A 15,871-nucleotide genomic window follows, 5' to 3' on the forward strand; every position below is an offset into this window, starting at 1 on the left:
ACAAGAGACTATACCATATTTACACAATGGATGAGTCGTTTTATTTTGCTCTACTAAGGATATCTATTGCTCAGATTTTGAAGGCTAATGGATTTGACAAATGCAAACCTTCAACTTTAAATGTCATGACAGACTTATACTTGCAAACCTTTCAAAATGCCATTAGGGAATCACTCAAGTGCAGCAATATGCGAACAAACTCAAACTCACCCGAGTTGCAGGATATTACACAAGCTTTGATCAATATAAGCATTTTTAAAGCGAACGAAGCCACGAAAATTCACGATGAGTATTATGAAGAGAGTCGGTACAATACCAAATCGATTGAAGCGTTTTATCAATGGTGCAAAAAAAGTGAACCTCTTGCTATAGAGAAAAAGTTGAATGAGGTCCCCAATAATTTGATAAAAAACTTGATTGAGAAGAGAAAACTAGATATAGATGATGGGGAATCTGATCTAGCCAAGAGAAAGCGGAAGCATAAAGAACGTCAGGAATTTTATAACCAGTTAAAATTGAACGACGACCAGAGGCATAGGGTTGATGAAGACGAGTTGGACGAGGATGTAATAACAGCGAAAGACAAGCTTACTTGGCTCAACTATTTAATAGAGAAAGACTTGAAGTTAGGGCATGATTTGAAATTTTTGCATACAGATCCGATTATAGCTAAGGAGTTTTTGAAATTTCAAAATAATTATAAATTTCATCCAGTGGGTGTAAGAAATGACAAAGAAACAAATACTAATTGGGATAGAATCCAAAATCATTTAAAGCATTTGAATAAAACTGATCATATTGTGGGAGAGGTGTCACCTGAGAAGGTCGCTCCAAATGAGGGTGATAGAGACATATTGAAATCATTGGCTAACGTAAGTTGTCTATTGCCATACAACTTAAAGTATGATGAAAATCTTTTGGAAGAGGACTTGACAAAGCTTACTAAGGCAGAAGTAATACAGAATGAAGAGGAAGGTATAAATGACGAGCATCGAGCTCCAGATGACGAAGTGGAACAAACACCTAATGAGCTGACCTTAAATGACGGCGAGATAAATAATGATGGTCTATTAATAGATGATACTGGAATAGGGGGTGAAAATAGCTTAATATTTATGTAACTTGAATGAAAAAGAGCGTTTTTTGCAAAATTATTGATACATACTTGCATCAATGAATTAATATGTCTTTGCTTTTTCTTTATTTATTTTGTTACCTCTCTAATTTGAATATGCAAGTATTGGTGGAGAAGTCAGATATTGTCAACTCAGGTGACGATTTTATATTTCATGTTATGCAGCTAGTTGAAACATCTCAGCCCATAAACGAAACAATGTTTGGTCTGTAAATAAGATTTATCTTGGCTCACCACATTGAATATCAAAAACATCCAAGACTTTGAAAGTTAAGAATGTAAAGCAAACAAAGAATAGAAAAAGTCTATAAGTGTACCAGATGGAGGACAGTAAACTCTGTGATGCCAAACGTAAAGAGTTGTGTATGTTTTTTCTAGCCTCTTCATTCAAAGTATTATCTGTTTTACGAGAATAAACTCCCTCCTGAGTATTTCACCCAAGAAAATAACCACACCAAACTATCATACGATATAATAGATGATGGAGGAAGTTGCATTTGCATCTTCCATAACTGCCGAAAAATAGAACTTTATCTGCAACCAATCTTAGCATTCCCAAATTCATCAACATGTAGATGAAAGCAATAATAATAATTTAACTAATTATACCCAATTGAGTAGGTCGTGTATTGGCTACAGAAATGTAATAAATTTATCCCTTTTGGGAGCTTAATTGTACGAGCGTTTGAGATGAAAAACCACGCAGCAACAGCATGAAGAAGCACAAAAAGCCCCCAACCAACTAAAAATTGATATACACACAACTGGGTGCTTGAAAATTCAATTCTCTTTATTTTGTGATTGGAAAAATACAGAATAGGATTATAATAATTGTGGGTTGTCTTCCTAAATAATGGACAGCTTCCTTTTTTGTAATATCCACTTTATTGTACCCGAAAATACTTACCCTCGATAGAACTTTCTTGAGATGTGATAGAATTGAGAACGGCGGAGAGTGGAGATGAACAAGGGAGAATTAGCTTATTTTATGTGGACAACTTGTAGAAGTGGGCCAAATTTCAGCACCATGTAAGAAAACTAATCTTGTTAACCATGTATATCTGACAACTATACAGCCTGTTATTCAGCTATTTATTTTTTCAAGTTATAGGTTGCTGGAGTATTTCTTCTTTTACTACATTTTTACTAGTTTAAAGAAAGTATATTTCAGTAGTCACACAAAGTAATAAAGTATGCACATAAATCTTGTATGTGTTAAAACCATGACGCGTCAATTTTTATTTGTCGCACTATCTTTTGTTGTGTCTATGTCTCCCTCTAAAAGATAGATCCCCCCCCTTTTGAGTTTTCTATTGTTAGATTAAATACTTGTTCAATATAGCGGTGTTCCATTTCGTTTATGTCGGAACAATTATACGTTTGACCAAGAATATAAAGCAATTATATAGAATACTTTTTGAAACTTGGCTATTAGTTTTATTGTATTTTCTTGTCAATTGGTTTTTTTTGTGCGTTGATATATATTCAAGGTTGTTTTCCTTGTTCAAATAATTTTTTTTTTTGTATTATTTATTGATATTCCGAATTCTTTTTTCTTCTATTTATTCGTTCATTCTTGATACTAGAATCTAATACAAATACTTGACATATTTGGGATCAACACAACTGAACACTAATCAAATATTTCTCCTTTTTGATATTAATAGATTAAAATTATCCCAACACGTCTACGTGCCACAGCTAATCTTTTTTTTTTCTCGTTGGTTTCCTCCTAAACACTGACAATCACAATTTCGCGAGAATAAAAAATCAAAAATTAAAAATCAAAGCCTGATTATATCAAATTGGACGATACATTTTCAATCAGAACTGTTTCAAATCCTTTTCTTTGCCCTTTTTTTGCTTTGACTTCACTATAATATTCCTAGCAAGTTTCTGCAAACTGAATTAACATAGCTTTTGTTCTTATTATTTTATCTTGATAGACATTTTCATAATTACCCAGTTCATAATCTCGACATACAATGATAAATAAGAATTTGAATTTACTGCTTAAATTAAACAAGTTGGATTTTGTTCCACCAAACAGCAACTTTGGAGGCAGTTCAAGCCCTTTTACTCCGGTTGATCAAACTTTGAAGACACCTTTAGAAGCACCTCAGCATCAAACTGAGTTTCCATTACAACACCAATTTCAGCTGCAGCAACAAGGATACCATGGGAATGTTAATCAATCTTCACTATATCAAAACCCGGAAGTTAATGAATCTGATGACATTCTTACCGATATTGATGAACCATGCAATTTAACTAGGCGAAATTTCACATTGTTTTTTACAAACCAATTTGATCAAGTATTGATTTCAATATATTCGACCATTTTGTCATTGCCAACTACTACTCCCTTTCTGGGAAACATCCCTCCTAGTGGACTAGTCAGTAAAGTTGCCAATGAAACGATAAAGGAATTGATCAGAGTCACATCCGCCTCCAAAAACACACCAATATACGATCAATTCAATATAATCAATCTGGATTGTCTTCGGAGCCACGAATACCAACCAATAATATTACAGTTAATAAGAAAAAGGTTATTAGAGATATGCCATAGCAAAAACAATTCTGTTAACAAATTACCAGAGTCTACGTCTATACTGCTCAATAGTACAGTGACAAGAAACTCTTCCGTTTCCAACTTATCTTTGAGTGATATGAATCTAATGAATTACAATAACTCAAATCAGAATAATACTGCAGTGAACTTGGCAAGATCACGATCGTCGTCAATCAACTTGAGAAAGCAGTCCCTAACCAGAAACAATTCCAACAATTGGTTGCATGTTGGGAACATTAACAATTTGAGACCGAGTGGAAATCCAGACTTTAATATGAGTACAGACTCGTTGCAATCATTCCAAGATTTTGTTCCTCAATCAATAATTAATCGTACATCCAATGGCAGTGGTAATGCGAATGTGACTAACAACAGCAACAATTTGGTCAGTTCCTCAAGTAATGTTGGTCAATTGAATTCTATGATGATGGACTATCACATAACTCCTCCAACCTCACATAAGGGTTCAATAAGCTCGACTAACCTGCCATACAATATTGTTCATAACCCTTGTACTTCTGATTCCGAAGAGTTTCAGTTTTTGCAAAGATCGAGATCCTCGTCAAGGGGTAACAATTTGCCACAAGCACTCAATATCAATACTGACATGTCTAATCTACAGGCTTTGAATTCTTTACAAGGGAATTCAGGCAATTCCAAATATGTGCAACCAGGACTATCGTTAGACTCTCCATTTTTGTCTGCTACAACTCCAGGTGACGAATACTTTAGTGGGCCACTGTTTGCTAACCCCAGCAATAACCTGACCACGGCTGTAATTAGTGCGGGTTCCAACTCTGTCGAAAACGCAGAAGCAGGTGGTGACACTTCTAAAGCAAATTTACCCAATCAGTACAGTTTAAGTGAGAAAAAGAGAGATTCTTTGAAAATGAAGCGTGGAATTCATTAGCAAGAGATATGTCAGCTCGTTTTACATCATTAACAACTTCAAGTGAAAACACTAAGCTAATAACGGAAAGTCCACTCCGATAAAAATGAAGAAAAGGGGGGACTGACTCTTGGTATATGATATACAGTTCTTGTCTATAGTAATTGATATTAGTTTATAAATTAAATTTGTAAGATGAAAACTTGTAGAAAACAATGTCTTCCGTTGGAGTTTCCATTTGTAAGGTTATCTCGAAACAGTGTAATAGTGATTGCGATTATCTAATTGCAAATCGCCGTTTTCTCCATATTATTTTTGATATATGACCTGGCTGTTGTGACTATCCCAATTCTCCAGGTTTCAGCGAAAACAATCAGAATTAGCAAATTCTACATTGGTTCACTATTTTTTCTAATTATTTTCTTCTGCACGTGGCGTAAAACTGTGTCATGTTCAAGAATCCTGCCCCTCGCTGATAACAATTATCTCTTTCCCTTAAACCGACACGTGAGCAATCTAAATTATTGACTATTTTGCTTATAAACGATGATAAACAAGAAGTGATTAGGTTTTTAAATACGGCATTCGGCGGATATGATAAGAATGGGCCAAGGCGTTTTTAATTACAAAATTAGAGATCACTTAAGACAATCTCATGGAGAGAACAAAATTACGGCATTAAACAATATCGGCTTTATTAGATGTGACGTAATGTGGTTTGGAGATTCCATTTTCTCCCTTTCATGAATTATCAGCATTTTTTTAATGACTCCCTGTACTTAGCATAGTATCAAAATGGAGAGCACCAGACATGTTCAAACACCAAATGTATAACTTGTAAGAACCAATCACCAATAATATCATAAAAAAAAATAATCATAATAATTTTCATGTCGGGCCGATGAACAACAACACGAGGCTGTGTATATATTTATTGCTAGTCGAATAAATTAGTTACCAAAAAGGGGATGATTGTGTTCACAAAAGTGAATCATCTCCTCTTATTGTGACACACACACACATTGTGGCTGAAAATACTCGTATATTCTTTCTTTTTCTCCAACTAATAATAGGACAAAAAAATAAACCTACTGTTACTTAATACAAACGTTTGCTTCTGTTCTTTGGTCCTTTTTTTTTCAAAGTTTTCAAGGATTTTAATGACCACAAAACTTAGCCATGCGCAGGTTTTGTTATTTTATTCTTTTATTTAAATGATGATTATGGCGGTAGCCGTGTTCTTCTAACGTTAAGCTAAGCCGATATGAAGACATGTGTTTACGTTTGCAACACAAATTCATTGACATATCAATTTGAGAATGTTTTGTGTTTAGTTGTTTATCAAAGAGTCATCCACACAGTTTTTCTAGCCGACTTCATCAAATTGCCGTTTCGAGATGTAGATATCAGAATTCAAGATCCCTGAATGAACAACTATAAGTACTACAAGAAATCCACCAAATTGTCCTCCCAATTCAATACCAACAAACCAACTTTCAAACAATGACTTTCTTCCATAGTGCTAATTATTTTGGTCATGGTGGAGTAAATGCTTCTATTCCATCTTCATCAATAACAAATGTTTCCCAAGAGTTTGCTGATTTCATAAGCAATTCACAGTATACTGATTATTCAAGTTACAAATATTTAATTGGTGTCAATGATCCACCAATTGACTTCAAGGTGACCAATGCTGCTAAATATTTACCAAATGAAATTGAAACAATTGCACACTTAAAACTCATTAGAGCATTTTCAGTGATGAAAAAGAGAGTTATTGGCTCAGCTGATTCCAACAATGCTGCTAATTTATGGAGAGTTTTTGTTACCAGAGCTGTTCGTCGCTTCATTGTGTTTGTTACTGCAATTAAAAAAACCGTTGTTATTCAAGGTAAAGCTTACGATGAACCTTCCATGTTTAACCTTGCCAATACAAAAAATTCCCAATTGGTTGCTACAATTAATCAATTGCTACCACCTTTGGACGTCATTATGGTCTGGCATGCGTTTTTGTTAAATTCAAAATCATTTTATGACACCTTTGTGAGATGCAACTTATTAGACTTTGCTAATGTCCCCTTGCCATTGCATAATATTGTCGCTTGCATAGATGATTTCAGTTTTGAATTTAAAGTGTCTCAGCAATTCAAGCGCAACTATTTGGATTTAATTAAAAAGTATACTTCATATTCATTGGATTTGCAATATGACATAAATGAAATCAACCTGTATGGTGATGAGAAGTTGTTCATTTACTGTCCAAACTGTTATGAAAAGCTTTCTGAGGGTATTTCTTGGATAAACAATGAGAATACTGGATTTTCAAATTCAGATTTGAATGCAACAAATATTAACTTTGCGCTGTCTTCTGAGTGCTACTGTACAAGTTTTCCAATCATTACCCATGAAGAATTAAGGAAGCTTCAATTATTTGCTGACGCCACAAAGGCTGGTACTTTACAAGGTGTGTATAAGCATTTTTCGAAGGTCATTTCTGCTCCTGGGCTTGTTGACCGAGACCCACTGAATTTGAGTATTGAGATGGCACTCCGAATTCAGGAAATATGGGAAGACCACAAATTTGAAGATCTCCCAACCATGGTCAAATCTATTATTTCACAACTCAAAAATCCATTGACTGGAGTTTTGCTTATGGAATATTTAAACAACCAAACAATTAGCATGACTGTCCCTGGTGGAATTGAAATTGGCTATGATTTGGTTGCTGCGGTCATGCAACAAGAAAGATTCATAAACAGGATGAATAACATTAACTGGTTACAGTCTCCATTTATTAAACAAATTTCAACTGATTCTTGTTCGAGGTATGCTAATTTTTTTACAATGCTGTCTGATCCTCGTTTGAATCAAGGAATATTGATTCCCACATTAGATATCGATTTGGTTTGGAGAACTCATAGGTTGCATTTATCCGGCTATTTCTTTGATTGTCGTAGTTCTGCTTGTCATTCAATCATTGATGATTCACTTCATGAAGGAAGATTGGACAATAGCTTCAAAACAACTGCTGATGCTTATCAGTCCCGATTTGGGGAATCCTATAACGTCTGCTACTGTCAGCAATGTTTAATTTCAAAATCTGACGCTGCAGAAGTACCAGCAGCCAATGAGCATGTTGTTGAATCCAATTTTGAGATAAAATCATTATTTGACTTTGATGCTTCATCATCATTTGTTGGTGCAACATCTGCCAAATCTGGTAAAAATAAGGTTGCAAAAAAAAGACCTAGGTCCAAATCGAGTTCAAGTTTGAGTACAAGTTTGAGTTTTGATTCAAACAGTTACTTCACACTTGATACTATAATGAACGATCCGTTAACTCCAATTGAAGAAAAGTTGGAGGATTTGATTTCTCCTGTTTCCTGCAGTGGGCTCTCCTCGCCCAGTTTGATGCCACTTAGTTTATATCATTCGATTTCAAGCTCTGATTTTTCACTTTTTGATGCTGGTACTACAGTTGGTGAAGATTCAAGTTGTTCATTAAATGATTTCGATGTTGGTGTTGATGATCAGGCAATTACCTTTGATGATATACGAAACGAACTATTGGATTCAACTTTGTCAACATTTTTTGGAACTGTTCCAGAGGGACAATTTAACTTTATTTAGTTTATATTATTTCAATTCTTGCTACTATATTTCAAAAAAGTAAAAAAAAAAATAATTAGATTGTAGTGTTTTAGTTTGGTTTTATAGATTGTGAATAATTGCATAAATGAACGTTATTAGTTTTTAGGGCTCTTAATGTAAAACAAAACAAATGACACGAAGTTGAAACTTGTAGTTTGTTTTTCCTCAGTTTCTTAGGTATCCATTACGACTCGATGCGTCAAATTTGTGCCAAGATATCAAATGCAATGGGCCTGTGCGATACGAAAGTCGTCAGATTAATTGATTTTGAGTCTGATTACTAATCGGGGAGGGGGGGCTTGAGGAATATCTAAACGGTTTGAGAGGAAATATATGGCAACTGATACTTGTGATCCATCACAACAGTATGAAACGACGCGTAACTATCAGGGAGTAAACAATATTCCAATAAAAAAAACTTAAAAAAAAAAGAACTTCACTATATATAACACGGAATCTTCTTTTAATCTAGATATGCAGAACTCCTTTTTGGTTGAAGCAGTATTAACATGATATTATGTCAAGATTTTGGCATTTCAAAAAGTTCTATTTCACCCTGTGCTACTCAATGCAAAGAATGCGGGGAAAGATTTTCAAGAATGAACCTCTAGTTCCAATGAATGTCACGTCAGAACACGAACAAGTGCAATCAATTAGTAAAGAAGAATCACGTTCATTACTGTCAAACGATCTAAACTTAAGTGCAGATCTGGAATTGCAATTGGAATCCGAACCAGAGATAGAGTCGGAACAACTAAAAAATCATGAAGATGTGTATGAAATCATCAGGCTGATGGTTCTAGCAGCAGATACAACATTGCCTAGATTAAGCAATAACCTGCTAACAGGAATTTATAATCACTGGAAATTGAATCCCAACGATGACTTGCCACTTTATAATCCCACCAAATATACACCATATGAATTTCACTCCCAGTATAATCAGGATCGGTCCTATATAATCACACCAAGATTATCGGTGACAAAGTTATTAGTGTCTAGTTGGTGTGAGCTACGCAGCTTTTATCAAGTTTATTCTGGGTCAGTTCGGCTACCATCCACTAAAGCCATGACACAAGGTACCAAGCTTCACTCAAAATTAGAAGCAGAGGTCCATCCGGAAATAGATACCACGGAAATAGAACAGTTTCTTATTTCTAATGCAATGAGTTTAAGGGAGTTGCAAACCACTGTCCCAGCCGAAGAAGAGACGGTGGTTATTGATTTGGGAGAGGTTGAGCAATTAGCTGTTGATTGGGCGGAAATGTTAATTGAAAGATTGTTTTCATTGATTATGGGAGCTGAAGCAAGAGAAATTCTATTGCACGGTTATTTGAATTTGAAAAATCGACTGTTTGTGACCAATAAGGATGAAATTCGTGAATCTTCTAGTGTGTTGGTGAGTGGTATAGTTGACTATATCAAACTTCAAAACGTTACAAATCCAAGTGATGGAACTTTATTCGATGATATTCATGGATTTGTTGATAGCGCGTTTGATCAAGTTGACAATGTTCCCCTTGTGGATCTTTCACAGTTTTTGCCTGAGGCTAAACAGATACTTCAGAATTATGACTTCAGGTTGACATTCACTGATGTGAAAACGAGATCAGCACGACAAATTCCAAGACAAGAGTCGGTTCTTGAAGCCGCAAAATTCCAAACATTTTATTATAGACATTTTTTTCATTTGCTTAGTCGTGATAGCAGATTCACTTATTTCAGTTTGATTGAGAATGCAGAGCGCAGAGGACATGACGTTGACAAGCCGTTGAGCATACTTACAACTATCAGTTTGTTGCGGAAACATTATCATATTTTCTTCAAAGATTTCGTGAAACTTGCCAACGGAGAACCAATAGGATTTTCACCTTTTGACGATTCAGCTAAATCAATTCCTTATGATTTTGTTTCAATGTTTCAATCCAGCGATGAATTTTCTTTGGCTAATCCAAATCATAACCACTTTTTGGAGCAAATACTGGCGATTGATGGAATTGAATATGATCTGATTCTTTCGCCTTTGTTGAAAGTGTGGAAAACTCCGCCTACTCTTAGATACCTAGCTGCGAGGGCAAGTCAATTATTTAATGTTTTCAATGAAAATATAGGTGATATAACTTCAGTTGAGTATCGATACAACAAGACATCTGAATTGTTACTGGAAAAGGTATATGATTATAATTTTTCCGAATTTCAAGCTGAGGTAGAAAGTGCCAGCAAATTTTGGAATGGTGAGAGAGAGGTAATCCCAACTGAAGATCTACTGCGTTGTTCGTATTGTGAGTTTCAATCCAAATGTATGGTGGCCGGTGGTAAGACTACAGAAGCCGTAGAAAAGAAAACAATAGGACCCAAAATTAGACAATTTTTAAATGAATGTGAGTCATCTTCAAAAGGATAGCTAACACGTAGAATTTAATTCGTGTTAACCCTTCTGCAAGATGACGCTAAATGTTTTGATATTTGGGATTCGTTTACCGATTACACCTAGATGATGGCATGTACCCGGAGATAAAAGTCCCATAATTTTGTAGTATTACATGAATATTCATACGGGTGAAAAGGCTTTATAATGTATATTTATTCAAATATGTACTGGTTGTATTTATTGAATAGTTTGAATTTCTAATTATTATACATGCTAGAAAGAAAAGATGGAAAGAAAAACAAAAAAAAAGAGGACATTGCGGTAACAAGAACTAGAGAAAAAAATTTTCTTTGAATTCTTTAAATATCCAAACTTTTCAATTCAGATCTTGAAATGAGATCTGGTACATTTTAGGAATCGTGTGCGGCTTGAATTTTATTTTTTTTAGAAACCCTAAAAAAGGTACCCAAACAGAAAAAGACAGGGTGTTCTAGTGTTAGTTTGTTTGTATCTTTATCACAGTTACATAGAGCTTCCGAAAAGAGTTAAAAGATGTACCAACTGAACCAAACTGTTTTGATTGTAAGTGGACTCTTTCGTTTTTATTCCTAGAGTTAGTTGTGCTCTCAAAATTTTTAGCTATATTTTTACGTTCTACATTATGGGCTAATTTGAGCTCGAAGGGGATCTCATTAATTAGGTTTATATAATTGCATATTAACTGGATTTATAGAATGGAGTAATATTTGCTAAGTCAATGAACCAATATTTATCTGATCAAACTTTTCCCTCAAAATGATGCGAAAATGTGAAAAAAAGAAATGACAACAAGACATTACAATTACGAGGTTTACATAACATGATTAACCCCACTTATGAGTATCCTTTCAAACATTTAGTGACTGCAGTCTTTAATCCAGAGTCACATATTGCTTGTATAAAACAGGTATAATTTTTTAACGTATTGTTGAAAAATCCCCACACGAGCCCCACCCCCACATTTAAATTATGATTCAATTTAAGTTTCTCGGAGTTCAACACCAAGAAAAAAAATAATAATGAAAAACATTCAGGATCAAATATTCTTGCCATGTCTGTTCCATTAATTAAATGGCTATTTATACGCCTTTGTTCTCAAATGCGAACTATTGGTAATACTTCTTCGTATCCCTTCTTTCCTCCATTTTGTACTTGCTTTCTTATGATCAGTGTGCAACGAGTAGACGCAAAAAGAAAAGGAGTGCAAAGCAAATAAATTCAATTACAGATAACAAGACAAGATTAGATGGACAACATTTGGAACACTGCCCATTAAAATAAGTTATTTCTCTGTACAGTCATTACAAAAAAGAAAAACTGCAGTACACTTCATTGATTACCACGGATTCATTTTTCTCACTTCGTTTTTTTTTGATGAAAAAACAATAGATTTGAGACAAACAAAGAAAATACACGGGTAAAAACCATATTATATAATGCATATGGATTGTCTCAAATGTGGATTTCTTTTTCTTGGGTCAATTGTATCTACAAATATGGAGAGTTTGGGGTAAGAATAAACTCCGAACCCAAGACTATTACCACAATTAATACTTTTAAAGACAAAAAAAAATCATCCAACAATTGCATTAATCGGAAATTGTGGATAGGAAGAACACACCATAACTTAAAAAAGGAAGAAGAACTATAATTACAAACTAATTTTTGAAGCAAGACAGTAATTCTAATTTGTTAGTCAACATATCAACGAATAATAATGATTGTTCAAAGTACTCAGAATTATCCTATGACCGAAAAAATGTCTGCCAAATAATGTGATGGTACCGAGAATCTGGGGAAAAATTAAAATATTGGCAAGGAATTGGCCAATAGAAACTAATAATTTATTTGATTGTTTGATATGGGTGTGTGGGTATGTGCGTGCGTGCGTGTGTCCCTTTCAATAATTTTTTTTACTTATTTTTTCATGAGCAAAAAAAAAAATCTTTTGCTCTGTGAAGTAGAACACTAACATTTGTTAATTTCGGAACAATTTTAGTCTTAGTGGTGTAGTTTTCATTACCAATAAACAAAATCAATTCAATATATTTTACACTTTTTTGAAAACTCGTTGGTGATTACAAAACTGTAGCTTTTGAAAAAGAACAAAAAAAAAATTGAATAAACGTGATGCTGGTTCTGTCCGGCTCTATTAACCATGTTTTGTAGGATAACAAAAAAGAAAAACTCCGAGGATAAAAAGGAAAAAAAAACCAAAATAAACAAAGCTTTGTACCTTTGTATCCGAATGAAATCCAAATGTTTGTGTTAGATTTGAATTGTTGGTTCAATCTATGAGGTAATTGATTGCAACTTGCATTGTTTTGTGCATACAAAACTAAACCCATGACCCGTTGAGAGCTTTTTTTTTTCTCCCTCTCTCTGGTTCAGATTCTGTAGAATTGATTGGTTGAGAGTAAAAGTCAGACTTTTTTTTTTGCTCTCCATCTAGTGGGACAAATAAGAAGTTTAACAAAGAACGACAAAAAATCCTCACCAGAAGAAAAAAAAAATCAATTTTCACAGGTAAAGTTGTACGGACAGCACGACAGACACAAAACTAAAGTAAATCCATGAGGAAAAAAGTAAAAAAAAAAAAATTGTTCACCACAACTTCAAGAGCCATTAAAACCAAAAATTTGGAATATAAATTTCAACTGATTTCTTGCTGGATTTTTTTGTATATATTTGCAATTGATTTCCTTTCACTTTTTTTTTTCCATTTCTTCTTTTCCTTTTCCCATCTTTTAAGTTTCTTTTAGAATATAGTATATTTATCAAACAATGTCTGCATTCAGATCAATTCAACGTTCAACCAACGTAGCCAAGAGCACTTTCAAAAACAGCATCAGAACATATGCTTCTGCTGAACCAGTATGTATTCACTTTTTTGAGGATCCGGGCAATGTGCTTGGGATTTTACTTTTAACGTATATACAAAGATAATTTACTAACTTGCTTTCTTAGACCTTAAAACAAAGATTGGAAGAAATCTTGCCAGCCAAAGCTGAAGAAGTTAAACAATTCAAAAAAGAACACGGTAAAACTGTCATTGGTGAAGTTTTATTAGAACAAGCTTACGGTGGTATGAGAGGTATCAAAGGTTTAGTTTGGGAAGGTTCTGTTTTGGACCCAATTGAAGGTATCCGTTTCAGAGGAAGAACCATCCCAGACATTCAAAAAGAATTGCCAAAAGCACCAGGTGGTGAAGAACCATTACCAGAAGCTCTTTTCTGGTTGTTGTTGACTGGTGAAGTTCCAACTGACGCCCAAACTAAGGCTTTATCCGAAGAATTTGCTGCTAGATCAGCATTACCAAAGCACGTTGAAGAATTGATCGACAGATCTCCATCTCACTTGCACCCAATGGCTCAATTCTCCATTGCCGTTACTGCTTTGGAATCTGAATCCCAATTTGCCCAAGCTTATGCTAAAGGTGCCAACAAATCCGAATACTGGAAATACACTTACGAAGATTCCATCGATTTGTTAGCTAAATTGCCAACCATTGCTGCTAAGATTTACAGAAACGTTTTCCACGATGGTAAATTGCCAGCTGCCATTGACTCCAAATTGGATTACGGTGCTAACTTGGCCAGTTTGTTAGGTTTTGGTGACAACAAGGAATTTGTTGAATTAATGAGATTGTACCTTACCATCCACTCTGACCACGAAGGTGGTAACGTCTCTGCACACACCACCCACTTGGTTGGTTCCGCTTTATCTTCCCCATTCTTGTCATTAGCTGCTGGTTTGAATGGTTTAGCTGGTCCATTACACGGTAGAGCTAACCAAGAAGTTTTGGAATGGTTGTTCAAATTAAGAGAAGAATTAAACGGTGACTACTCCAAGGAAGCCATTGAAAAATACTTGTGGGAAACCTTGAACTCCGGTAGAGTTGTCCCAGGTTACGGTCACGCTGTCTTGAGAAAGACCGATCCAAGATACACTGCTCAAAGAGAATTTGCTCTTAAACATATGCCAGACTACGAATTGTTCAAATTGGTTTCAAACATTTACGAAGTCGCTCCAGGTGTTTTGACCAAACACGGTAAGACCAAGAACCCATGGCCAAATGTGGACTCCCACTCTGGTGTCTTGTTACAATACTACGGTTTGACTGAACAATCTTTCTACACTGTCTTGTTCGGTGTTTCCAGAGCCTTTGGTGTCTTGCCACAATTGATCTTGGACCGTGGTATCGGTATGCCAATTGAAAGACCAAAATCTTTCTCCACTGAAAAATACATTGAATTGGTCAAAAACATCAACAAAGCTTAATGATTTGACGGGTATCCTGTTTGACTAGATTTTATTTATTATTATTTATTATTCAATGATGTATTTATTAGTAGTTTTATTATTTTGATCTGTTTTAATTACGCCTCACTTATATATATGTATGTCATTATTGATGAAATAAATCTTATTTATTTACTGTGAATGAAACATTTCTTTTATCGAAAATTTTGTTGTAGAATAATGAGTTGGAAACTATTGGTGGTGCTCTCACTGTTGTATGGTGTACTGACAAAAAAAGGGCGTAGACCCGCAGTGAGAAACAAAACAAAGAGGAAACGCTGTCCTCGCCCCCGCGCATGATTATTATTTATGTGGGTGCTTTGTTTCTGCACATACCAAGGGGGCAGCGGGTGAAAGAAAAAAAAGAAAATCGAATTAGAAACATAATTACGATTTCTAGAATCCGATTGTTATTCATAGTTATTGTTGTATTATTATTACGCCAGTTTATAAACATCCTCGGTTTATGATGGAATAGCTCTCTTTTATATAACAATAAAGCCACAAAGGGTACAATGTCAACACTATAGTAAAGATATTATACTTTGAACAAATTGAGGTTGCAACAGTGTTCCTAACCACCCGATAATCAAATCAAACAAAATTATATTAAGTTAATCAACGTTATATAATAAAAATTTAAAGTTTAATTATATTACCAATTAAACTTTATGGTTAATAGCCATGAAACCCATATTCGTCATTTCTGAAGCGACAATCTTAAACCAAGTTTAGTTGCCATCAACATAAATTCTTCGTCGTTCCCATCCAAACTACTCTTTTTCCCCGAAAATCCTTTCTCTACGTTGTGGGATTACTTTGAGGACCATTTTGTTTCGATTTATATAAAATAGAAAAGGTCTAATCCAACAGTGTACCTTGAAAGCTATTTTTGAAGTTATTTTACTC

General features: G+C 34.6%; 5 protein-coding genes across 5 annotated transcripts; all 5 read left to right on the top strand. All coding sequences in view use genetic code 12, as the record gives it.

The window, feature by feature from the left end:
• Positions 1 to 26: 26 nt before the first annotated feature.
• Positions 27 to 1,121, top strand: CAALFM_CR03460WA (uncharacterized protein; the record flags this gene model as incomplete). The annotated part of the gene is made up of 1 exon (XM_710071.2): positions 27 to 1,121. One exon carries the CDS (start codon positions 27 to 29, stop codon positions 1,119 to 1,121), a length of 1,095 nt encoding a protein of 364 aa, XP_715164.2.
• A 1,999-nt stretch (positions 1,122 to 3,120) lies between these two features.
• On the top strand, positions 3,121 to 4,620 carry CAALFM_CR03470WA (uncharacterized protein; the record flags this gene model as incomplete). Its single annotated transcript, XM_710073.1, has 1 exon — positions 3,121 to 4,620. One exon carries the CDS (start codon positions 3,121 to 3,123, stop codon positions 4,618 to 4,620), a length of 1,500 nt encoding a protein of 499 aa, XP_715166.1.
• A 1,482-nt stretch (positions 4,621 to 6,102) lies between these two features.
• Positions 6,103 to 8,229, top strand: CAALFM_CR03480WA (uncharacterized protein; the record flags this gene model as incomplete). The annotated part of the gene is made up of 1 exon (XM_710074.2): positions 6,103 to 8,229. One exon carries the CDS (start codon positions 6,103 to 6,105, stop codon positions 8,227 to 8,229), a length of 2,127 nt encoding a protein of 708 aa, XP_715167.2.
• A 589-nt stretch (positions 8,230 to 8,818) lies between these two features.
• On the top strand, positions 8,819 to 10,654 carry DEM1 (Dem1p; the record flags this gene model as incomplete). The annotated part of the gene is made up of 1 exon (XM_710075.2): positions 8,819 to 10,654. One exon carries the CDS (start codon positions 8,819 to 8,821, stop codon positions 10,652 to 10,654), a length of 1,836 nt encoding a protein of 611 aa, XP_715168.2.
• A 2,790-nt stretch (positions 10,655 to 13,444) lies between these two features.
• CIT1 (citrate (Si)-synthase) lies at positions 13,445 to 14,941 on the top strand (the record flags this gene model as incomplete). The annotated part of the gene is made up of 2 exons (XM_019475529.1): positions 13,445 to 13,534; positions 13,628 to 14,941. 2 exons carry the CDS (start codon positions 13,445 to 13,447, stop codon positions 14,939 to 14,941), a joined length of 1,404 nt encoding a protein of 467 aa, XP_019331074.1.
• Between the last annotated feature and the right edge of the window lie 930 nt (positions 14,942 to 15,871).

Source organism: Candida albicans, chromosome R (assembly GCF_000182965.3).
Source record: "Candida albicans SC5314 chromosome R, complete sequence".
Taxonomy (NCBI): Eukaryota; Fungi; Ascomycota; class Pichiomycetes; order Serinales; family Debaryomycetaceae; genus Candida; species Candida albicans.